This window comes from Eubalaena glacialis, chromosome 13 (genome assembly GCF_028564815.1).
Source record: "Eubalaena glacialis isolate mEubGla1 chromosome 13, mEubGla1.1.hap2.+ XY, whole genome shotgun sequence".
Classification (NCBI taxonomy): Eukaryota; Metazoa; Chordata; class Mammalia; order Artiodactyla; family Balaenidae; genus Eubalaena; species Eubalaena glacialis.
The window spans coordinates 46,753,946-46,780,122 of record NC_083728.1 but is presented as its reverse complement, the minus strand read 5'-3'; the positions used below and the strand labels follow the sequence as shown (position 1 = coordinate 46,780,122).

General features: G+C 39.8%; 1 protein-coding gene across 1 annotated transcript in view; it reads left to right on the top strand.

Annotated features, from left to right (window-relative positions):
- Positions 1-26,177, top strand: part of SEL1L2 (SEL1L2 adaptor subunit of SYVN1 ubiquitin ligase) — a 123,549-nt gene that overhangs the window by 89,537 nt on the left and 7,835 nt on the right. Inside the window, exons 7-19 of the mRNA XM_061209838.1 lie at positions 645-698; positions 1,113-1,172; positions 1,258-1,339; positions 2,556-2,710; positions 3,364-3,420; positions 10,253-10,321; positions 11,198-11,275; positions 15,080-15,142; positions 15,708-15,795; positions 20,182-20,330; positions 21,477-21,642; positions 21,757-21,831; positions 25,971-26,143. Coding sequence (XP_061065821.1) covers positions 645-698; positions 1,113-1,172; positions 1,258-1,339; positions 2,556-2,710; positions 3,364-3,420; positions 10,253-10,321; positions 11,198-11,275; positions 15,080-15,142; positions 15,708-15,795; positions 20,182-20,330; positions 21,477-21,642; positions 21,757-21,831; positions 25,971-26,143 — 1,269 coding nt within the window. The remainder of the gene's footprint in view (positions 1-644; positions 699-1,112; positions 1,173-1,257; positions 1,340-2,555; positions 2,711-3,363; positions 3,421-10,252; positions 10,322-11,197; positions 11,276-15,079; positions 15,143-15,707; positions 15,796-20,181; positions 20,331-21,476; positions 21,643-21,756; positions 21,832-25,970; positions 26,144-26,177) is intronic.

Sequence of the window (26,177 nt, the reverse complement as noted above, 5' to 3'; positions counted from 1 at the left end):
CTTAATAACCTGCAATAAGATTGCAGATTAAATAATGGCTTTTCTAACCTACTTTAATGGCCTGTTCTTTGCTATGAGCTTGACTGGGTAACTACGATTTCTTAACTGGTTTCTGAAGTTCTCATAAAGGCTTTTTGGACTGTGTATTTTGGCTACATTGGAGAAACAAGGCTTGGGGCTTCCTATTCCACCATCTTGCTCTGTGTTCAGACTTTCACTTTTTATTCAATATAGTTCTTCCTGTTTGAACTTTTTATATCCATCACATTTTATTTTTAAAACATGTAAAAAAGTATTCAAATGAAAATTTAAAAGTATTGGAGAAAAAAGTCTTTTCATTGCTGAGAAAGGTAAGCACATAGAGAGCATTGGTTTATACTATTTTATTACTATAATTATTCTAAAATTCAGTATTAGCTTATTTTCACATATATTATACAAAACTTCCACTATTGTAACCTTTTCCAAATTTTTCTTGCAGCCTTAGCAAAAGTGTAATAAGGCAATTTGCTATGGTATAAGAAATAAGTTAACAATACAAATAATTATAGAGCAGACATTTAAAATAGCCCTTACTAATGTAGGTAAGAATAGCTGTAAAATAAATGGATTTATTGAGTTTTTCTTTTTCTTTTGGGCTTTAGGCATTAGGATTTTTGTCTTCTTGTGGAATAGGAATGGAATACAATCAAGCTAAGGTAAGGTCATTCTATTCTTTCTGGAACAAAAATGATTTTTTAAAGGGACACTGAATAGAGGGTCTACTCTTTAAGTGAAGGGCTCACTCTAGTGTGGTGGTTAAGAGCACAGCTCAATAGTTAGAGAAGTTTAGGGTCCTAATGCCATTCGTTTCTTAATGTTCCATATTATCAAGTTTCAGATAATATCTACTCCATAGGGGTTTTGTGATGTTTAAATGAAATATCATGTACAATCCCCTTTTCACAGACTCCAGAGCTCAATAAGCCCCCAGTGAATGGCAGCCATCTTTACAGAGGAAGAGAATGAAATTTGTAATTTATTTTGGAGTAGTTCAAGGTTAGGAATAAAAAGACAATGATTGGGTTTGAATTTCAAATTTAAATGTCGAATAACCTTTTTTTAAACTTTAGGCACTGATATATTACACCTTTGGAAGTGCTGGAGGAAGCATGATATCCCAGATGATTTTGGTTTGTAATTAAATATTCTTGGGCCCAAATAGGTGTGTTATAAATATAGCATTGTCAAAATATTAAGAATTTATATGTGTTTTAGGGGTACAGATATTTGTCAGGAATCAGTGTTCTACAGAATTGCGAAGTTGCCCTAAGTCATTACAAGAAAGTGGCAGATTATAGTGAGTAATCCACATAATTTATTTTAAGATAAAGAGACTTGCCAAGCAATTAAAAAAACAAATCAATACTAGTTGAAATATTTATGAAAGTATTTAAAGACTGTGCTTTAACATCGGTTATAATACAATTCTTTTAATACAATGTAGAGTTTCTGATTTCTTAATAGTTACTTTTCTAAAAGTTTTAAATGATTGTACTCATCTTTTATTTTTGTTAGTTCATGTCTCCAAACAATTCTATTTTACTTGATCTTGTGATCTTCTTTCCTTAAACTGAGAATTTAAATATAACATCAATAAATATTAAGCAGTTTCTGTAATTCCAACATTTAGAATATGGGATGACTTGTTAAAAATTCCTGAAGAAATGGATGTAAGGTACATACCTTGGCAATCTCTATACCTTGGCAATCTCTATTGTTGCACTTGAGAACAATTCAAGTAACCATTATTCTATTACCCTATCCTTTGTCTACAAAAAAACAGAGCACGAGGTTAATATATATTCCTAGAATCATTTTCAAAGTTGCATGTAATATTTCCTCATGCAACATCACTGAACCAGACTACATAATAGAGTTTTAAGTAAAAGTCTTCCAAGAAGTGAATAGGGTAAAGTCCATGGTTAATTTCTATGATCAGAATAACATCTGAATTTATATCTTTGACATTATTAGGATCTGAGAAAAGAAAGAAAAAAAATTACTTTTGAATTAAAGATGTTATATATATCAAGATGTTTTTGTATGCTTAATGAAACTGGAATTACCAGATATATTTCAAATTGTGTATTTTGTTAGGTTTACTCAACCATATTTAAAATTTATTTTCAGACTAGCCATAGGAAATAATTAAGAAGCAGTTCTTACTCTTGTATTGTAGTTTCAATATACCCAGTAAAAGTCAGTGATAGAAGGGGTTGGTTGCCTTCTTCTGAAATCTGTCTTCTTTCCTGAGCCTGCTTGGCTAGGGTCTTACATATATTGATACAATATTTGTATAGGCTGCCAAAAATAAGTAGTGTCTTTTACTTTTCTCAGAACCAAATAAGCAAAATTAGCAAATTTCTATCTCTTAAGGTTATTTCTTTTCTGTTAGTAGACCAGATCTCTGCACAATTTAAAGAGAATAGGCCTAATAGTTTTTTCTGTAAGCTGACTGTTGTCTCTTACAGTCTGTGTATTCTGGCTACTCTCTGGCTTGTTTCTATTCACAGTTGCTGACAAATTGGAAAAAAGTGAAGGTGTTCCAGTGGAAAAAGTGAGACTAACTGAAAGACCTGAAAATCTGAGTTCTAACAGTGAGATTTTGGACTGGGACATATACCAATACTATAAATTTTTGGCTGAAAGAGGAGATGTTCAGATACAAGTAATGTATACAGATGAGCTTGAATTTTTAGAACATGCAAATTACAAAGGGCTTGGTTCTCTCTGAGTCCTAGAAGGGTTAACAATGCCCCATCCTGAATGGGAAAGGGAAGAGAACCCCCTCCTCTTTGTTCTACTCCTTTTTTGTCTGTATCTTTCAGTTCCTTATAGCCTATGGGAGAGCCAGTTGCAATAGTAATGGCATTGTTTTTTGCATTTACTCCTAAAAAAATTATTACAAAAAAAAACTAGATGGTAATTATAGAAAAAAAGTACCATCCAATGTTGGTTTTAATATGAATGAACTCTTACCAGGATCCAGAAATACCCTGTCTTTGGAAATGGGAATGGAAATAGGACAGCATTTGTGTGACCTTTGAGAACCAAGAGTTAAGGCCACTAGGTTTGCGTGCCCGGGTGTTGCTGTACATCACCAGGCCAGCTTTCTGGCCTTGAGGAAGCCATATGACCAACATCAACCATTTACCCAATAAAACACAGAATTGGGAACGGTTTCCTGCTTCTTTTTTAAGACATGCCAATTGTAGCAAACTGGATCAATATACTGCATTAAAATCATCAAGTAATTTTTTTCCTTTCTTTATTGAAATGAATACTACTGCTAAAATAATTGTCAAAACTCATCATTTTTAGGTGTCTCTTGGACAGTTACATCTAATTGGGAGGAAAGGTCTAGATCAGGATTACTATGTAAGTCAATCTCAAGCTTCAGTCACGTGGGGTGGGAAGGATAATGGTGAGAGAGGTTGGCGGGGCCATGAAAGGGGAGAGGGTGGGCGGAAGAGTTGCTGGGGAAAGCCCGCTGCTGCTTCCTTGGTCAGAACTGCTTCCCAGTTTTTGAGGAAGAACAAAGTTCACTAGAGAAAGCACTTTTCCTACCTGCCTCCAAGTACAAAGGGGTAGAGGCCTGTGAAGGAGTAGCTGGGGCTGGGGAGTTTCCGTGGTCCCACTGAACCCTCTCTCTCCCCACCCAAACTCACTGTTGAACTGGGGTTAGGTGAGGAGGATACACCCATTCCCAAAGGCCAGCTGTGGAAAGTCTATCTGGGAGTTAACGCCTCAACCCCACTTGGCTAGATTAGAGGACAGACTGCTTCCAATATAATTAGGTATATTATTAATCATCTTTATACATTTGCAAAGCTCCTTTCAATCACTTTGCTTAATCTTACCTGATCCCAGTGAGGTTAGAAGATTAATTAACAATTCACATTTATGGTGGAGAAAAAAGCAAATAAACTTGACCTACACAGGATCCTCCTCAGTAAGATGCCAAAGACGTTGGATGAGATCTTGTCTTAATCCTGATTGTGGTTTCAAGGCCCTAGATCCCCACAGATCTGGGGAACTAACTGGGATTCTTTTAAAAGATGATTTTGCAGCCCTTGTCATTTTATACAAGCCATGTGCTCACTGTCTCAAAGGAACACATACTCTATTTCAACACAGTCCCAATGGCTAAGCAATAGAAATAACTACTTTGTATGGCAGTTACATAAAAGACTGATCTGTTATTACTTTCTGTTTCACTTTATATTTTATTTTATGAATGTACCTTTGGTACGATAGCTTGTGTTTTATATGAGGTACTATACTCATTAGGTAAATGTCAAAGTTAATTTTATAAAATGTGATAAAATAGGTAGCAATTGAAATAAGCATATGCATCCCAAGACAGCTCAACTGAAGGTCTTCAGATTTTTTAAAATCTTCATAATAACTAAGGTTTTAGCTTCTTAGATGAGAAGTTCTGGATTCACATTATTCCAACATCAGATTTCAGCCTGCAATGAGTTTCTCCTGTTAACTATAAGATGCATAACTGAGAAGAATTCCCCATTTTCCATAAAGACAAATTTTGATTGTGAAGGTGCCCAAACCATGCCTATACGGAATGCCCACTAAGCTTTGCAGAGTACATAAGATCCCACAAAGCTAAGCATTGGGCTGACCAAAAAGTTCACTAGGGTTTTTCCATATGATGGTACGGAAAAACCCGAACGAATTTTATGGCCAACCCCATACTTCCAGTCAGCTCTAGCCACCATGAACACCAGATGGGAGCTGTAGCTGCTTCTAGGTGAGAATGAGGTGCAATCCCAAGGCTGGCAATAGAAGAGTCTGGTGCTGTAGAGCAACAGCTAGGCAGTTGGGTATCACCCAGGAGCCCAGTCAGGCTCTACTGTGGGCTCATTCACATTCATTATCTCTGTTTTACAGATGAGAAGCTGAGGCTGGAGAGATGAAGTAAATTGTTTCAAATCTCACAGCTAGGTAGTAAGATTGTTAAGAAGTAAAATTTGAACTCAGGATTTCCACATTCAAAGCCTGTGCTCTTTTCATTAAACCTTGCTTACTCTTGACCTTGGCAAAAACAAAACACAAATTAAAAAAACGCAGCCATTGAAATCTAGTTTCCTCATTCGTAAAGCAAGAAGAAGGAATGATAGAATCACTCAGGTTTCTCCAAATTCTCTGATGGTATGTTGGGCCCCAATCTTCCCATCCAGACATCTAAAAAGGCTGGTTTAATTCCAGAACCATGCCAGTAGTTGGGCAAGCACAAGCTGGTCCTCCCTGCTTTCTTCAGTCTAATAAATCTGAACTTGCATGGAGGACTCCAGTCAAGGTATCAAGACTGATTGGCTTATATATCAGTTAGCTTAGGCTGCCATCATAAACCCCATTCCCAAAGTTAGGTGGCTTAAAACAACAACCATTTATTTAATTCATGATTTTGGCAGGTCAGTAGTTGTGGCTGGGCTCAGCTGAGTAATTCTTCTGGTCTGGGCCAGGCTCAGCTAATCTTGGCTGGACTTACTCACACATGTATAGTTAGCTAGAGTTTTGGCTAGGGCTGGCCCATTTATGATGGCCTCATCTGTGACAGCTAAGATGACTGGGTCTCTCTTCATGCTCTCATCCTCCAGCCAGTTGGCCCAAGCTTTTCACATGGCAATCAAAGGTTCTACAAATACAATAGCAAAAGTCTCTTGAGGCCTAGGGTTGGAACTGCTGAAATCACTTCTGCCATATTCTTTTGACCAAAGAAAGTCATGAGGTCTGCCAGCATTGAAGGAGTAGGAAAAAGAATTTCTCCTTTTAATAGGCAGAACTGCAAAGTATTGTGGCCATTTTTGCAACTTGCCACAGCTTAGCTGCATCAAAATCAACTTGGAAGAGCATGGGAGATGCAGAGGGGGGAGAGAAGGTAAAAGGATAAAGCCAATTTCTGAAAGGCTGTTGCTGCAGCTCTTCCCATGTCTAGATTCTCATCCTTCAAGTCTTACTGCCTCAGAGAGGGCTTTCTTGATCAACTCTACTTTTTTATCACTTATCCTATCATGCTGTGTTTATTTTTCTCTAGCCCCTCTCACTCCTTGTACTATACTGATCTTGACTTGTTTGCTGTCTCCCCACAATGGAATGTAAATTCTTATCTATCTTACTCACTACTGTGTGTCCTGTACTCAGATTAGTACCTTGTACATATTAGGTACTTAGTAAGTATTTACTGAATAAATGAGTAAATGAGTGAATGAACGAATGACAGCATCCTAAGAATTAGACATTTTTCCCCAGCCTAAGAACCACCACTTGAATCAGTATGCTAATGTTTTAGTCCACCAAAGAAAATTAGTAGTGTAAGACTCTTTATAAATATAAGTGATGCCCAGTACTGCCCAGCAAATTAAACATCAGAATACCTGGAAATGACTAGCTTGCCTTTTTTCCCCCTCCTCATTGTTTGATTGAATTAATTTCTCTTATGAGTTGTCACCACAGGCAACATTTTCACCTTCCCCTCCCCACTACCAAATTCTTAATTATTGAAAAGTATTGTATATGCAATTCTTGATTACATTGTCTTGAATTTGTACACATACATTTTAATGTCATTTGCATTTCTAAATATATACAGGCTCAGAATGAATTGGATTAGGAAAGCTGGGTGTTCCGGTGCATATTATTAAAGTGGATAAGGCATAATTAAATTAAACCTAGCGGAGGAATAATATCAAATATGTAAAGGCAACTGCTTTGTCCACCCTGCCATGTATTAAAAGGAACATCCCCTTTAAGAGTGACTTACAGAACCTGTGATAAAGGAAGTTTCACAAATGTTTTTAGAACAATACATTTTCTTGGCATTTCATTCTAGAGGAAATGTTACAAACTGATTAAACTAGGGACTTTCTTAGAACCAACAAAAAATCATGTCCATTTTTTTTTTAAAAAAGAGATGTGCATTCAAATAATGAAACTTCACTTAGCGTAATGCTTGAGACATATTATATTTCATCCTACCTAAGACACCATCAATTATAAGATACATTATGTTCTACTGAGAAAGAGAAAACACTGCCAATATAAATTACATGATGCCACTGATAGTAAGAAATGTCCTGATTAAAATGGGAGACGAGTCGGGGGCTGTACATCTTAGAATCAGTAAAATATGATGGTGGGTGCTCAGCAAATATTTGAAGAATGGATGGATGGATGGATCGTGTCTTAGTCTGTTTGAGCTGTTATAACAAAAATACCACAGACTGGGTGTCTTATAAACAATGAAAGTTTATTTCTCACTGTTTTGGAGGCTGGAAGTCTGAGATCAGGGTACCAGCATGATTGGGTGAGGACCCTCTTGCAATGCAGGCTTCTCCTTGGATCCTCACATAACAGAAGGAGAAGGCTAGCTCTCTGGGGCCTCTTTCAAGGGCACTAATCCCATTCATGAGGGCTCTGCCAGTCACCTCTTAAAGACCCCACTTCCTAATACCATTACCTTGGGCATTAGATTTTCAACATATAAATTTGGGGGGAACACAAATATGCAGACCATAGCAGATGGATAGATGAATGGATGGATGGATGGATGGATGGATGGATGGATGGATACTTGACTCTTTGAGAGCAAGAACTCAGGTTTGCCCATGTATAGCCATCAAAGTAGCTTGCATGGTTCTTTCACATAGTGTTTAATAAATGTTTATGCAATTGAAATAATAGCATTAAAGGCAGGTTAACGTAAAGATAAAGAAAAGAGAGCTGAGATGCCAACTAAGCCAGGAAAGAGGAAGGGGAAATGAGAGAGAGCCTCAATTCCTTTGGTCTTTACAAGATCATTATATTGAAGGATGGGGAAAACTCCAGGATTCTTATTTGCTTCTAGGGAATAGACGATTCTCTTTTAACAGTTCAAATCTAGTTTCCCAGAATGTAACTTTTTCCCCAGAGCTCTCTATTGCCAAATATTTGAGCCCAAATTCTGAAACTGGACTTCGAAAATGATTTCATAGAATCATAATACTAGAGCTGGAAGGGACCATAAAAATTAAAATCCAGTCCCCTTGTTTTAGAGATTGACAAATTTATCTTTTCATTCACTCACTTATTCTTTCATTCCAGAAATATTTTCTGAGTGCCTAACATACAGTAGACACTGTGCTAAGATACAGAGAATTCAACACTGGGGGAGACAAAAAATTAAGCAGACAGGTCAATGGATGCATGCCATGATAGGGAAGGACAGGGTGTCCAAAAGCACAGAGGAAGAGAACATGAATGAGGAAGCCAAAGCCTGGAGATACTATGACTTGCACAAATTATAGTTACCGACGGATATATTTGGGTCTTGGCTCAGTAGAGATAGTCATAAGAAATACGATTATTTCTTATATTGATGTGTTCTGATAAATGTGATTGGTAAATCATATGTTTGGTCATACCTTTGATTTATTTACCAATATGTGATTGGTAAATCCTACATTGCTACAATTTTCTCCTATCCAACTGACACCTACGTTATTCCAGACATTTTAGACAGCATTTGTTTCAAGACTACTTCATGCTCATAAATCTCCAATGGCTTCTATTTTTTACCAAATAAAATGAAAGTCCTTAACCTGGTATTCAAGACTGTTTATAATATGGCCCCGTCACATTTTTGCAAGTCCTAGCTTTTGGATGTTCTACTTCAGCTGGACCAAAGTAACTACTATTTCCTGGACACACCTTGGACACTCCCATCTCCATTCTTTGCTCATGTTATTCCCTCAGCCTATGATGCCTTCTGCACGGTGAATCCTTTATCTTTTGTATGACCTTTATCATTTAAGCCCTCCTTCTTTAAACCATGAAGGCAGAGTGCCGAGGACATGGGAATTGGATTCAGGCTGCTGGCGGGTTGCCAGTACCAACTGCATGAATCTGAGTGTCACTAAATAGGCGCAGATATTAATAATACCTTCCTTACAGTGCTGTTGTGAAGACTGAGTAAGAAAAAGCTTGTAAAACACTTAACGTAGAGCTGCATACAATTTCTATTATTCTAAACCCGTCTAATTCTTTTCAGTGTTCCTTTTATCTCACCTATCACTTACTGTCTTACTGCTATTTACATCTACTCCTTTTTCTCAACAGTATTGTTAGGGAGCAAATGTAGGGATAGGGTTTTTTGTTCATCTATGAATCACCTATAATACCTGCCATACTACCATACATATGGCAGGTTTCAACCAAGTTCTTGAATGGATAAGTGAAGAATAGAAGAGGTGGATGGATGAGTGGATGCATGATGTGATGAGGTCCAGGATGGTAGCGTTTGTATTTACTTTATGTCCACAAGGCAGACCGACTTTAGTAACAAGTGTGTGGTTCTCAAATAAGTTGGCAATATTTCTAGAGTAAATTTACATATAAAAGAACTACCTGCATTTCTTCCTTAAACATTCTCTTCTCTTTGGGAAGGAGTGGATCCTTGCACATCAATCTAGTCAAGGCTTTTTAAAGCGAGAAGAGTTGTGCCCTAATAAGACACTTTGGAGAGTGTCTTCATTTCTCATTCCTGGGGCTTATTTCTTTTATTTCTCCATGTGGTCTCTGAGGAGAACTGATGCAAGGTCAGGATGAGGCCTAAGGAATGAGGCAGCAAGAGACAGGTCAGCTCCCATGCGTTCTAGACTGAGCGTTTCATTTAATGTTATGACCCAGAGAGAATCAGAGGCTTTGCTGGCCCCCTTCAGTTTGATTTAGAAAGCATTGGTCTGAAGTTCACCTCTGCAGAAAGACCTGGCTCAGCAGGCAGCCAGCTGTGTCTAGTCTTACTCCCTCTGCCTCATAAACATTAGGATGCTGTATATCCAATTCTGCCAATTACACAAACTGTCTTATGCAATAAGTACATACTGACAACATACAAGTGTACTTTTTTAAAATAATGGAGTATTTAGTTCTGCAGCTGGGATTTATCTGTCCTCCACAAAGCCACATGCCTATCATGCCTTTCCAAATGTGAGAAACAAGCCCTCACATTCTAAAATTATATATATGAAATATATATATTTATCTCCCACTCTTCAGGTTTGTGATTGAAATAGCACTTGGAGTAGTGCTTTAAACAAAGTGGGCATTTCATAGATAGTTTTTAATGCATGTTGAATGAAATAAAATTTAGTTCAAAAGCTATTTTGTATGATATGTTCATGACTGTCAATAATGTTGTTCCTTTTCTCTCCAGAAAGCATTATACTACTTCTTAAAGGCAGCAAAAGCTGGGAGTGCAAATGCCATGGCATTTATAGGAAAGGTACAAGCTTCATCTTGACCAATATTTTTCATTTCTTAAAACCTAAGAGTACCAGCTAATTGAACCCAGTGTAGGGTGACAGGGCTGCACACCTCTTTCATGGAAGCAGCTAAGCGGGGCATTCGGCTACAAACTGAGGGTAGCATTCTTGAGGTGACAGTTTGGGAAGAAGCCCCATACAATAGTGGTCTTTATCCAGGGCACCAAAAGCCGTCTTGAAAGTGAATGTGTCCCAGGGCTCCTGGCTGAGTGTAGCTCAGAGCCCCTCTGTTGAGCCCTTGGCGGGTAACAGGAGATCTGGGCTAGTTGTACATCAAAGATTGGGACAGGCCTCGACCCATCGAGGTACCTCCTTCCTCCATCCCTGGAATGAGAACCAGCTCCAGACTGACCAAAACCCAGCTCCTCCCTGACTGATGGGAAGAGCTGCTGTGGAGTGTCCCTCTGGAGAAGCATCTTCTTCTCTCCTTCAAAGACCACTCACTCCCCTGTGTGCTGTCCTTGGCTCCCCGCAGCCAGTCTGCATCAGTAACCATGGGGACAAGTGTCCTGCTTCCAGAGGGCTACATACAGTAAATTTAGATGCAAGGAAACATGAAAAAACACAGATAGGATCCTTTTTTTTTTTTTGCCCTTGGGCAAGGGCGCTCCAGAATGTATGTAATAGATTGTATCCTTAGTTTTTCCATTTATAAAAATTGAGGTGAAATTCAAGTAACATAAAATTAACCATTTTAAAGTGTACACTTCAGTGGCCTTTACTACATTCACAATGTTGTGTAACCATCACCTCTATGTAGTTCTCAAACGTTTTCATCACCCTCAAATTCCTTAGTTTTTACATCTTTTCATTTATTTTATTTTATTTTTTTGTAGATGTATTTAGAAGGGAATGTTGCAGCACCACAAAATAATGCTACCGCTTTCAAATACTTTTCTATGGCAGCTAATAAGGTATGTATTCAGCCCATTTCTGTAAACACATTAAAACACTTGCCTTTTATTACATGCAGACTGGTGCTGAAGAGTCAAGTCCAAAGCCCCATGCCAGACTAATGGGCCTGGGAGGAGTTTAGGGTCCCGGGGAAGAAAAATATAGTTGACAATAAAATATGGGGTGGGGGTAGGCAGAGACACGTCTCGCCTTCTTGGTAAATGGAAAATGGCAGTGCCTTGTGCTGTCCTAGCTGGAGGCCAGACAGAAGCTCAGCTCTCTCCTCCACCATGCAGTAGATGAGGCCATCTAGCTCAGGAAACAGGAAACAAAAATGAGGACCGAGGAAGGGAAAACTCAGTCAGTAACTGCAGTAAGTTGAGTACAAAGACAACCAAGAAATGCCCAGTTTTTTCTCCTTTGATCTTACCCAAAGGCTCCGGCTCAGGCAGAAGGCTGTCGGGCAGCCAGGACAATATGATTGAGAGCGTGGCGCTGGAGACAGAATCCCTGGTTTGAATGCCAGTTCTTCAACTTACTAGCTGTGTGACCATGGACAAGTTACTTAACCTCTCTGTGCCTCAATTTTCCTATCTATAAAATGAGAACATAGGAAAATTTGCCTCATATTGTTGTTGTCAGGATTTAATGAGTTAATAGTTATATGCCTCATATTGTAAAGTACCTAAAGCAGTGCCTGGCACGTAGTAAGTGTTGTGTGTCAGCTATTATCTTTCGAAGCCTGGGGCCAGTAAGGTAGAATGAAGTTCAAAGCATATCCGAGGCAGAATGGATTGGATCTGTGAGGAAATATAGAAATTGTGTAGTATGGCTCCTGCCACTGAAGTTCTTGCCTTGGTTCCTAAGCTCAGTGAGGCTGGTATCTGTCAGGTGAAATTTAGCAGACTCCCCTAAACCCCTGTAGTGCATAAAGATTGTCCTCATGGCAACACTCACCAACCTAACGCTGGAGAACAGCCTTGATAAACTTTCCAATCCTGCACAGTAGGAAGCATTTTGTTGTCTTCCACTGTCTTACAGCAACACAGGCAGTAGAGATGTGCTCAAATGGAGAATATTTTCAACTGTTCTCGGTTTTTAAAAGCCCACACGCTGCTTCAGGAGCCTATTTATAAATGACTAGCACCTCGGAGCTGCTGCTATTGTGGTTTAAATTACTGAGAAGGCTGGTATTCGGCTCCTGTCCCTTGTAATTTATATGAAATTGTTGCTCAGCAAGACAGTCATCCAGAGTACCATTAGATTAGGATGACAAGGAGAGCAGACTGAAAAAGAGGTGGGATAATGTAACAGAGGAAGATCTCATGTAACTGGGCAAATAATGCTGATTTGTCAGCGCAAAGGAATAATGCCAGGGAGCTGAGTGTGTAAATTAACCCAGCTCCCCCAAGCTATTCAAGGGCTGTGTAACCAGTAGTGATCTGATCTACTCATGTTCTAAACCTGAGCTACCTTCCTTTATGGAGGAAATCTAAATTAAGGTCATTATTATGAATGGCATCAGGTGGACATAGCCATGTAATCCTTTACCATCTCCTGGACAGTTTATTAGATTTCTCACTTGGGGTCACTATCAAAGTAAAGAGTTTCTGCCTCCCACTCTTGCACACCCATACTCTTCTTTTACAACTTTTTTTTTAAAACAGTTGCTTTTTAAATTTGTTTTTAAGTCATATCAGTACCAGGATGCAAAGCTACAGACTCTATGACTTCTTGTGTCTTACTCAGAAACATGAACAGTTATCCTGTGTTATGTTGGGCCCAAGTTGGACCATATTCTTCTGGTTTCCTCACCCACACCTCTGAACACATCAGGCCCATCCCCATCTTCACACTTCTGTCATTCCCCCCCTTCCTAGAATCCCCCATTCTGAATACCCATCCCCCAGAGCAGAACTCGATCCTCTCTCCCTCCACAAAGCCACCCCTACTCCCTTGGCACACATCTTTTCCCTCTTCTGAACTTGCCCTGTGTTCACTCTGTGTACTGCTAGACACTTTACTGCTTCTACCCTGTGCCTTCTCTCCTACTGTCTGAAGGCCATGTCTCTTCACCTAGATGAGGCCAACGGTCTTAGTGCCTTGTAGGGGCTCATCAAATATTTGCCAAATATGACCATCTGGTCCCTAAGTTCATGTCAGTTAACCTGAGCAAGAGCATTGAGCCCTAAGGCAGAAGTTATGTATGGGGCTGGGGGTGGAGGTTGCCTGCACATATGTTTTGTTTGGCTCAGAAAGAGTTTTAAAAATTAGGAAATTTCATATCAAAATCTGGATGTCCAGCTTTTCTTGGAAAATGAGAAGAGCTGTCCACATGAGGCGGCCTTTCCACGTGATGACAGCTGGCTGCAGCAGACAGCCGGGGAGGTGCTGCTGCCTTTGGACAGGGCAGGTGCTCTCCGGTTTGCCTCAGTCTCCACCACTCCCCCATCACCGGGCTTAATGTACTTCTTACATTACTTGCATGGCTCTGGAGGTATCTGAGTTGGCCACTCCTGAGCTGAACATTCTAAACAGGTACTCTGGGCCTTAAACAGTTGGTGAGTCATCCCATGAGCCCCTGGTTTCCTAAGGATTCTCTTAGAGAAAGAAAGAAATTTGTCCCTAGTATTCTAACCTTTCTCCTCCTTCTCCCTTCCTCTTTCCTTCCTCTTATTTCCCTTCCCTCCCGTTTTTTCTCAACATCTAAATGAAGATAGTTAAAAGGAGATAGACTCACTAGACTTTACCACATGGATCACACCAGGCCTTACTATCCCCAGAGCAGTCTATCCTAAAACTCCTGGAACCACAGGTAGATGTAGTCAGGGGAGAAGAGGGAAGAGGATAGTAGACATACACCAGCTGTCTTAAATACAGGTGGACCGTCCTCAAGAATTCTTACAATAGCTGGCCCTTTGACATGCATAGGCTCAAAGTTTGGAGTCTTGAAATAGTTGTTGAACTATGCCTTCTCTATTTATGTGCTATTCCTGTATCACCGAGGAATATTCTGGCTGCATCAGCAATAATTACATTTCAATTATTAAGTTATTAAAACTAATTACAAATAAATACATTTAAGTGGTAAAAAGAAATTTGGAGAGTTTTCTATCAGAACTTAAGTACTGAGGAAATACTATAAACCTTACAAGCAGTAATAGTGCTTTACCATCCATAACAGCTAGATTGAAATTCATAGAGTCTCCAAATGTTATTTGGCCATTTATGTCAACCTCCTTTGACCAAAGCAGGTAACAAGTGTCTAGATAGACTTCTCCCTTCTGAAAAACTCCTACAGATCCTTTAAGACCCAGCTCAAATGTCAACACCTCCGACAACTCAATCTGCTCAGTCCCTAGTCTCACCCACCGTCACCTAGCCTCCCTCTTCTAGGTGCCCACAACACTCTTTATCTGTTTCTACTATAGGACTTACCACATTTGACATGATTAAGAGGTCCTACCTAGTGGCTCAGAGCCCAGGAGCCTATAAGGCAGGGATCATGGTTTATTGATCTTTTGACTTTCACCTCCTACCCAATGCCTGTTACGGAGTCACACACAAAGCAAGCACTAAATAAATGCTGAATGAAAGATTGGAGGAAAGATTTGACTTTCATCTCCCTCTTTTCTAGTCAGAGGTGGGTTATGAAAGTGTGAAAGGAGAAACTAGAGAGGGTCAGAATAACACCAACTGCCTGATTCACCTGCCTTATTTCATCTCCTACCGGCTGCATTTCAAATATTGTGAATGATTTTGCAATACTTTTCCGTATGGTGAATTCTTCTGGGACTTTACTTGGATTTTTAAACCTGTTCCAGGGCAATGCCATTGGTCTTCATGGGCTCGGTCTTCTTTACTTTTATGGGAAAGGAGTTCCTGTGGTAAGTTAAATAATTTTCTTATCTTTTTCAACATTTCTAGCAATTTATTAGGGTGAAATTCATGATCACTGATTAATCTAAAGGAATTAGTCTCTATTACGTGGTTTGCCAAGGTATCATATCTGGTAATAGAGAATAAAATAATTCAGTGAAATATTTGCCAAAGAGACATAGAACAAGCTTGTGACAAGAATAACAACCCTAATTATATCTTAGAATCATAGATTCTAAGTAACCTTAGAAATCATCTAAGCCATGAGGATTTTTTTTCGTAGAGAAATTTATCTTCTTACTTTAACTTCTGTCTTTTGAGTGACCTTCCCCCAATATCTAACAAAACCTACTGTCAATGTAGGAAAAGACATAATTTACAATGAAAATAAGATAATTATTTCTTAATAGAATCTAATATAATAATGAAATAAACTGTATAATACTTCTGATACTACTTTAATTAGCCTAAATCACATAGGGCACTAACTATGCTCTTAAAAAAAGTGGAAGGCAATTGTTACCGTGGAGTTATGCATGTACCTTTGAGTAACAAAGTGTAATTATCTTGCAGAATTATGCAGAAGCACTTAAATACTTTCAGAAAGCTGCAGAGAAGGGATGGCCAGACGCACAGTTTCAGTTAGGCTTCATGTACTACTGTAAGTGCTACACATATGGCTGCTTTACTTAGAATGATAAATGCAAAGTCTGCTCCTTTTTTAAGACAAATCAAAGGGTTGGTGTAAGTGGTTTAGATAGAACATTCAGGCAGCAATTTGAGGAGGAATTTGAAGAAGACAGGAGGAAAAGGACATTTGGGGGAGGAGGCAATGAGGTGCAGTCAGAAAGCTCACCTTTGAAAATTTTAAGTTTGAAGTGCCTTGTGACACCCAGCGCACAACCCAGAAGCAAGTATGAAACTCACAAGAAAGGTAAAACTTGGAGAGAAAGATTTGAGGGGACAGCAACATACAGGCATTAGTAAGAGTAACTGAGGTTGCAGAGGGAAAGGAGACAGAGTGTGAGAGGAAGGAGAGTGGGCCATGGTGAGAAATCTGGTGATCCTTGGTGCCATATTGGAAAGATGGGCAGAGAAAGAGTGGTCACAAGAAGACTGAAAAAGCATGGCCATTTGATTTGGAATTATAGTATTATCTGGCCCAAGATAGGTGGTGCTCCTTATTTTGGGCCAGATAATACTATAATTCCAAATCAAATAACACAGTCCAATGGCATCAGCTCAATGGTTGCAATATATGCCATTGTTTAATCTATAGTCCTCATTTATCTTTGATCAAGATAAAAAACGATGTAACTATCCTTATTAAATTGATTAATACTTTGCATCACAATTATGGCTAGGACTAATACTGTAGCACTATTCCCAGAAAAATGATTCCATAAAAACATCCGAGTTTCAGATCAAAGTGAAGTGTTAATTCTCAGGTGGTACTAAGGGTTAAGAGTCTTATTCCAAAACAGTGGTTCATATACATTTTGGTTCTTATTCATACCTTTGTGAATCTGATGAAATATAAACCTTCCCCTTCAGATATGTGTGTAAGGACATGTGCACATACCCCCCCACCCCTCAACAAATGTTGGATACATTTCAGAAACTTACATTCCCTGAAGCCTATCCATGAATTTCAGGTAAAGAATCCCTTCTCTGAATATTTTCTCAGCTTCAGAAAGATTTGAGAATAATCACAATAGTTTGGTCTTAAAATAACCAAAAAGTTGTCCAGGGGCAATGATTCGATGCTCTATTCCTGAGTGGGTTTTCTTTTATTTTTGAGAAATTTATTTTCTCCAAATTGGCTCATGTCTATTAAAAGAATATCTAAGATGTATACAGCATTGTTTGATTTTCAGAGCACTGGCATATGATGCCATATGGCTTACCTTGGGGCTTTTGCATAATATACATCAGTTGAATTACATTTTAAACTCATGCGATCTTCTCAACAATTCTAGAAGGTTTCAACCTCATTAATGGATAGGAACCTCAAATACAGAGATATCCATGATGAGTTGGCTAGTCAGCATGAGATTGAAAAAGAGACTCAGAATGCTTGCTCTGGTATCAGTCCCTTTTCTTTGGGCTATGTTGCCAACCAATATTTTAAATAAATAAATAGCAACAACAATAATACAATAGTTATTATTTGCTGAGCAGTTCTAAGCATTGAGCTAAAAATTGCTAAAAAACCATGAATTTCAAACCAGAATTTTAAATGTGGATTTACACTGAATGATGATCTTTAACAAACAACGTGAACCTATTCTTCATCATCTGGTGATTGTCCTAACGCTGAGTATTGCTAGTCCATTTTAGTGTTCAAGCTTGCATTAATGCCTGCCATTGTGAAAGCCAAATAATTCCATGGCATCCCACAGCAAGAGAGGTTTCTGGCAGTTCAAATATAAAAATGTAATGAGAGATCTGTGTTCACAGGGCACATAGTGGTTTGAGAAATCTGCTTAATAAATGCTTGTTGTTGATTGAATACTTAGTTTCGAAAATAATATTTAACTTTTCTTCCAGAATACCAACTTAGCAGGAAATGTTATCATAAGTATAAAGAAATCGTTTTCACTCCCAGAAATAAATGGATTAAATTCCCATTTAATGCAGATTTTAATTCCCTAAAAATCCTAACCTTAGTGCTAATCTTTAGCAATTAATTAAAATTGGCATGTAAGAATTTCTTGCTGGAAGAATTTTGATAAATTATGAGACTAACCTGAGCTATCAAACAAATCCTTGGAGTTTTAAATTTCATTTTTTACAGCATATTTATGCGAGTAAACCTTTTTTTGCATTGGAAACAGTGAAGCCAAAATGCTGAAAATTATGGAGGCTGACATGAAGCCTCATCGTATTAATATTAAATTCAACATCAGTGATTTATTGTCACAAACAACATTATCTGTCATGGTAAACAAATGCTGTTAACTTATACTATGTTTTTATTTGATTTGTGTGTCCATTTTGATTTTTAAATATTTATTGTTGAATAAGGCCTGCAAGTGTGAACAACTTATTTCTAAATTTAGGTTTATATGTTTGAATAATATTATAATAAAATTTTAAACCAAAAAAAAAAAAAAAGCATGGTCAGAGGAATGTGGTGAGGAGGAGGTGACCTTAAGTAGGACAAGAGATAGAACTTTCAAGAAAGAGTAAATGAATGAGCACCCCTTTGAAATTCAGTGAAAGGCCTAGTTCTCACTTTTCCAAAAAAAAAAAAAAAAGTAAGAAAGGGCCAAGCATCTGTGGGACTTGTCGATAAGGAGGATTTTGTGAGGTCATTGAACTGGTTGGGATGGAAGCCAGATACAGTGGGTTGAGGTGTAAATGGAAGGTGAGGAAGTAGATGAGTAAAAATATTCTTGGAAGTAGTGTGCCTTTAAATGGAGGAGAGAAGGGGGATAGTAGCACGAGGGGGACCGAGAATCAAGAGGGAGTTGTTTTTAAGATGGTGAGAGACCTGAATATAATTTTCGGCAGAAAAAAAGAGAGCCAACCAGTGGAGGTGGTTAATGTGTCATGGGGGAGATGAGATAACTGATGAAGAGGTTCTGGGAATACTTAGGTGGCATTTCTGATCTCATCTGACCAGTGGCAAAACTGAAAGTATCTGATCAGGTCCAGGTAGGTGGGGGTCTCATTAGCTTTGATGAAGAGGAGGGATTTCTCACCCTCAAAGACCGGAGAGACGGTGGAATAGATGGTGCAGTTGTAAATCTGGGGAGAGGGGCAAGTGAGGAAAGATAATGTGAGGGTTCCCTCCATGAGCTCAGACGTACAAAGTCATCTTCTGAGAGCGAAGGTAGAGTGGTTGGGGTAGGTGGTCTCAGAAAGCCATGAAGGTTTGTAATCATCTTTGTGGGGACTGAGAGAGAGAGAGTGGCCAAGACGCATGTCAGGAGATCTGAGCACACCTGAGTAACCCTGCTGAGTCCTTGCTGTCAGGTGGAGCAAGGGCAGCAGCAGACTCCATCATCAAGAAGACAGGTCTGGCCAAGAGGTCAGCTGGCATTTTCCACAATAGCCCAGGTGGAGGGCCTCTTCTCTACGGTCTTGGGAGGTCGCCTAAGATAGCCTTGTTCTTCTAGTTTATTCCAAGTCCCAGGCCCAGGGTCTATCAGATTCCTCAAGCATCTAGAATAAGAGTAATAGTTATGGCTAATGTTTAAGTCTTTACGTGTATTTACTCATTTAGTCCTCTCAACACATCTAGGGGGTAGCCCACCATTTCTAGATGAGCAAACTGAGCCATATCAAGGTCAAACATCTTACACAAGATCACACACTTGGTGGAGCTGGGACTCAAACCCAAGTGACCTGCCTCCAGAGCCTTTGCTCTTAGCAGCAACATGGCACTGCTTCTAAAGGCTAAGAAATGTTAGAGCTGGAAGGCAGTTTCAGAACCACCTAGTGAAAGCCCTTCCTTTTGCAAATGAAGTGCCTATGGGTGCCCAGGTCACAAAAGGAGTAATGGGAGAGCCAGGACAAGAATCCCAGCTGCTGGGAGTAGCTGATTCTCCATCCTAGCTCCAAATGCCTCTCCTTGCTCCAAGCAATGAGCTGAGTCTGAGCTGGGCCTCCTGGAGCTGGGATTTACCTGCTCCAAACTCCATAGTTATGGCTGGGAGGAGCTATACTGGTCTTCTGGTGTGGAAGGATGACAGGGATGGTGACACACATCATGGAGGGCCTTCTGGTCCTCAGAGACTACCACTTGGTCTCCTTTTCATTAATTGCAGTTATACCATATTGAGGAGATGTTTTCCTGAGACTAAACAGTCCATCTCCTTCAGTTTTCTGAATGGGTCAAGAACATACATTTCCATATTCTTACTTATAATCTAACTCAACTTTTTTTCCGCCAAATAGTGGATCTAGAGTAGCTTGACTTTTGGTTGGCTTTTCTCATCCTATTTAAAATAGCAGGAATCACTATGAGCATTACATCCATAGATTATAATGTAAAAAATAATGTAAATCAGGGGTGGCTCAAAATAATTTTAATTTTCAGCTGGCTCTGGAGTATGGAAGGATTATAAACTTGCCTTCAAATATTTTTACTTGGCATCTCAGAGTGGGCAGCCCCTCGCCATTTATTACCTGGCCAAGATGTACGCCACAGGAACAGGAGTGTTAAGATCATGCAGAACCGCTGTGGAGGTAAATCATGGGCTATTTCTAAAGCACTTTTCATTTACCACAGAGAGGAGGTAATACTGTCCTTAGATTGTTGGTGTCTTTGATTTTATAGATATTATCTTGTTTCTTCCAGCGGACAATGTGAACACTGACATTTGCCAGGGAGGAAAAGCAGTGATGTAACTCAGACTGGGAAAGGGAGGAAGAGAAATGATCCCTCCTGTCTTGCATCTGGCTTTTCATCAAGTTCAGAGCTCGCCTCAGAATTCAGTTATGGAGCTCTGTTTCAGCTTTCAATCAAATCTCCAGGGCAATTTGGCACTTCTAGTAGGATTGGGAGTTGCGACTTGGGACATGAAAGGCTTGATTTAGCTTAGAAAATGTAGCCCACTTCTTCCCAGAAAGCCAGGTCCTTAGGTTTTTCTGGTGATTTGGATGACAACTGAGAAAGTGAATTCTTTCAGCGTGGGATAGTGATGCAGTTTTCAAAAGAATGCTTTTAGGACCTTAATGTCCTTCATTGATTTATTAAACACTTCCCCTGCACCAATATAAATACCTTCATGTTGCAATCTGGCCCCTCTGAAATTCGTTTCAAAACCTGCCAGCTAATAATCTATCTTTAGATTTGCTCCTTTGCCAACTTCCTAATGAATTATGTATGGTTAACCTCTTTTGGTTACATAAGGGCTATTCAACTAAATTGCCGGTTGTCCCCACAGAGCTCTGCACACCTCCCTCACGGTTATGTCACCTACACCCTCAGGCACTGTCTTCCCTTCATTCTCTCTTCTCCACATCAGCTGCAGCCTTATAACTCACCCTCGCAGGGCAGCAGCGTCCAGAAAATCCCCTTTATTAAAAAACAGAAGTCGATACATTCTGTTGTCCTGCCAAATAGCCCCCAAGTCAGAAAAGTTCATTTACACATATTTAAAACAAGCCTCAGGAAGTGTAAGCTCAAGACAAAAAAAATACACACCTGTAGTCTTAGTGCCTGTGAAAGGTATTAACTCCTCACCCTAAATAATTTTCAAAAGCCATGCTTTAGACCTAAAATCCTTGCCTGACCAGCCAGCAGGAACTGAAGACTGAGGTTATTTATCATTTACCTGGAATGAAGTGTATTGGCTAACTAGTCTGCTTGATTTCTCTTTGTATATACAGCTTTATAAAGGTGTCTGTGAACTAGGCCACTGGACTGAGAAATTCCTGACAGCATACTTTGCCTATAAGAATGGTGATATAGATTCTTCTCTTGTTCAATATGCACTCCTTGCAGAAATGGGTTATGAAGTAGCTCAAAGCAATTCAGCATTCATTTTGGAATCTAGTAAGATAAGTTAAAATTCTCTGCAATTCCCCAGTCATGCATATGCATATATGACTTTACTGTAGGGGTATTTTAAGCCTTCCTAATGGAATGTCTCCTTTTTTTTTTTTTTAGAAAAAGCTAAAATCCTTGAAAAAGAGAAGATGTATCCAATGGCACTTCTCCTATGGAATCGAGCTGCCATTCAAGGTACAGAACTTAGATAAAAATGAGCACTGCTTGGCCCCTGTCCACTATTATTCATCTGATTTGCTCCAGCTGAGTTCTTGGGCACGTAGGCAGAAAGGTGAAGAATATCTAGCAGGTGGTATTTCAAACTGATGTTAGGGTCAGTCTTTGGTTAGAGGTCATTTCCAGGAACTTCTCTTGTTATTCTCAAGGTCTCCAGTTTAGCAAACCATAGGAATTTTTCTATGGCTCTGTCTCCATGGCCCCAGAACGGTTGTTTGAAACATGGCAGTTTTACTCAAGAAATCAGTTTTCTTGGTCTGGCTTCAGTCACTCATTTGCTGAGTTTTTCTGAACTTATCAGAGATATGACCTATGTTTTCAATGAGTTTATATAGGTTAAATTACTTATGGCTCTAAGACTTGTTTGATTTTTCTTTTAGAATATCACATTGAGGATTACCACAAGCTTCAGATCTTTATTATAACCATTAGCATGGTAGCATCAGGGAAAAAAAAAGAAGAATTAATTAGCAAGATCCTCCCCCCGCCGTAGGGAGCGCTGGTGGGAAAGCAGTGGCAGGTGGCATTTGCATCACTATGTCTCATTCCATTCTTTCCCTAAATTATATTACTAATAGCAGAGAGATTCTGCAAAGCTGTCACTATTGGCATTTGGATATGTGAGGTGCTCTTTTACGGTAAGAGAGCAATTTTACTTCCAATTAAGTTTCTTAAAATCGTCTCAGGCTAAGGCCGAATCATCCCTTTTCTACAAGAATTGAATGGGATAAAAACAATTCTCAGCTGATGCTAGGATGAGGCAGAAGAAAAAGTCACAGTGGTGCCTTCTCAGGTCCAGCCGAGCTGGTACTGCAGCAGCAAGCCATCTGTGTGATTTTAGTGAGAAATTCCCTAAAAAAAGAAAAGTCTATGTTTTCTAAAATGTTTGGAGTAAGGAAACAACACCAGCAACCCCTCAGCTATGGCAAATCATCTGAATTGTAACAAATACAGGTTTATTCCAAGCCAGGAAATGCTGTGGAAATTGCACTAAGGAAAAGAGACATTGAAAATGAGAGGACATTAATATTAAACAGAATTCACCAATATAAAAATGTCAGACCACTAAAAATAATTGTGTGTCACCAGAGAGGTCAGGCATGATTGTCCCCAAAGATGTGGTTTCTGAATGGCTGTCTTGAGCTTAGGAAATCTAGTAATGGAAGTTAGGTTTCCAATCAGTCATTGGCAATGTTTCTTTCAGGAGTGTGAGGAGGGTGCTGAACCATAAGGACTCAGTCACCAGCCTGTGACTGTGAAATTGGAGGGGAAATCCCTCCCACTGTCTAGTGACCCCCTGGGAGCCTGTCAGGATTGCCACATGCCCCCCCTCCCCCCCGTCAGTCCCCTAATTAGGGTGGAGCTGAATCCTCTGGAGAATCTGCTTGTTCACAGCCTTTCATTCTTAGAGACCTCAGGGGTCCTGCTTACTGCTTGCAAAGCTTGAAAATGCAGAGTCCTGTTCTTTTGTGGCTATGGTGCAGAAGGAATCTTGGGGTCAAAGGAAGATAGCTTTGGGCAAAATTAGAGATGGAGTGGGTTTCTCTTTAGAGCTCGAGGGGTCTCTTGCCTCTCCAGGCCCCTCTGAGCCCCTCTCCTGGGCATCATTTCTATGAGGTCTTGCCCCGAGCTACCTGTACATTTTGAAGTACCTGGGAAGCAAACCCTGACAACTAACATCTTTGGCAGCTTAAGAAGTTTACGACGTTACTTCTACTCCAAGAAAACTAAAGACGGCTCATGGTATTACATTTTAGTATAGGGTTCCAGAAGATTAAAACAACTTCAGAACCCAAAGGAATCAATTCCAAAAAATTTTAGGCTTTGCATTAGGCCAAATGGGAAGAAAAACTTGGAAGGAGTCCTATAGCCCTTAATGATACACATCAGACCATACCACACAGGGTACTTTCCCCTTTTCCAAGTAAACCTAGACTGTGTCAGCGGGGTTGGCCACAGCTGAAGTGGATGTCCTACATGAGCATTCCCTCATCTTTTCAATCAACATAGCCCTAGTGAGTGGAAACATGGGCCCCAAAGAGACCCTTAGAGGTCATCCCTAAGTGGCCTTCAAAAGACTGAAGTCTCATATCTTAAAAAGTCACGTGAATTTTTTTCTACGCCTGAATATTTTCATGTTTGTTGGAAACTAAGATTGTAAAATACTTAACATCTGGGGAAAGCATTTTCTAAAAAGTTTCCTGCCCTGTCTATCCATTCATTCCATAAATATTCATCAAGTACCATTCCCATCCTGGTACTATATCAATGATCAAGAGCTTCAAAATTCTCTCTCATGAAAGAGAGAGAGAAAATAAACTAGTAAACAAATAAGATAACAGTGATACGTGCTGTGAGGAAATAAAACATGGAGATGGGATGGATAACTACTGAGATGTAGTCTGACAAGGTAGTCAGAGAAGGCTCTCTGAAGGGAAGCGACGTTTGCAGTGAGACCAGAATGATGAGTCATAGGAACTGCAAACATGCCAGGTAGAGGGGCTTGAAAAATCTTACTGCAGGGATCCCGAGGCAAGAATGAGCTCGGTGTACGGAAGGAATATTAAGAAGGCCAGAGCATCCCGAGAAAGTGACATGTGGTAAGCCCAGCCAGGGAGGCAGAAGACAGATAAGGCACAACTTGTAGGTCAGGTAAGGAATCTGGATGTTATTCCAAGTGCAAAGTGAAGCGCTTGGGGGTTTTAACACAGGGAATAACGTGATTTGATTTTACATTTGAAAAAGATCATCTTGGCTGTTGTGTGGAGAACAGATCGAAAAGTGTAGCTAAAAGCACATTTTGGAGGCTGCTGTAGTATTCCAGGCTTAGACTAGATGGTGGAGGAGCTGGAGAGAAACAGGTGTGTTTTAGAGGTAGAACCAACAGGATTTGCTGATGGATTTGATAATGAAAGTGAGGGGAAAGAACTGGGAATAATTCCCCTAGATTTATGGCCTGAAAAATGGTGGTGCTGGCACTGATAGAGGAAAGGAACTGATGACTTTGTTTGGGGGAAGGGGTAGCAGGGAGTTAAGAATCTCTAGTGGATGTTTGAAGTCTGAGATCCAGGCAGAGAAGTCAAGAAGGCAGTTGTAAGAATCTGGGGCTTGGAGAGAGATGGAATATAGATACAAATTCAGAAATAGGAAACATAGAGCCATGGAACTAGATGAGATCACCTGGAAAGAGAGCTGAGATAGAGCAGAGTGGAGGAGAGAGGAGGGGAAGGGAGGAGAGGAGAGAAAAGAAGGGAGAGGAGCTGGGGAAAAAGGAGTCAGTGACGAGCCCTTGATATTCCAACATTTAGAAGATGGGTAGAGGAGGAGTCAGGCAAGAGTTTGAAAAGGACAGGCTTATGAGGGAGGAGGGAAGTCAAGAGAAGAAAGGGCTTGGGCAGATAGCGCCAGTGATTCCGGTGCTGCTTAGTGGTCCAGTGAGATGAGAACAGGAAGTGACCAGGGGATCTGGCTGCGTGGAGGTTATCGACCACCTTAAAAATAGCGGTTTCTTGGAGGAGGGAGCAGAAGCCAGAGTGGGGTGGGTTGAAGAGTATGTGGGAGGAGAAGCTTTGGAGACAGTGAGTGTAGAACACACTTTTGAAAAGGCTGAGTGTGAAGTGAACAGAGAAATGGGGAGTAGTTAACAAGGAGATGCCATGGGATAAAGAAATGGGATAAAGGTTTGGTTTTGTTCATAGAAGATACCAAAGTGTGTTTGGATGACTCATGGGACTAGAACAGGGGCAGAAACTGGTGATGCAGGAGAGCAGAGCTTCAGGAGTGAAGGCTAAGAAAAGGAAGGGTGGGGTCCAGTTTCCCAAGAGTTGACCTACCTTCAAAAAATGAATCTAAAAGGTAAAATTGATAATCTTTTATTCTTTAACATTTGTACTATACTGTGGGAGTTATCCTACAATAAAGACAGCTAGCATTGTGTGTTATATCCATAAATCATATCTAATTCTGATTCTGGGATTCTGAGTGTTTTTTTCTTTTTTTATATAGATTATCATTAGGCTGATACTAATGATTTACTAGGAACTACACATGAATCATTTGAGTTATTATTCTCCTTCTCTTTCTAATATTTCTATCAGGCAATGCATTCGCTAGAGTGAAAATCGGAGATTACCATTACTATGGCTACGGGACTAAGAAAGACTATCAAACAGCAGCCACACATTACAGCATCGCAGCCAACAAACACCACAGTGCACAAGCCATGTTCAACCTGGCCTATATGTATGAACATGGTTTAGGAATTGCAAAGGTAATTGTGCTGGTAATAATCCAACCTAGTAATG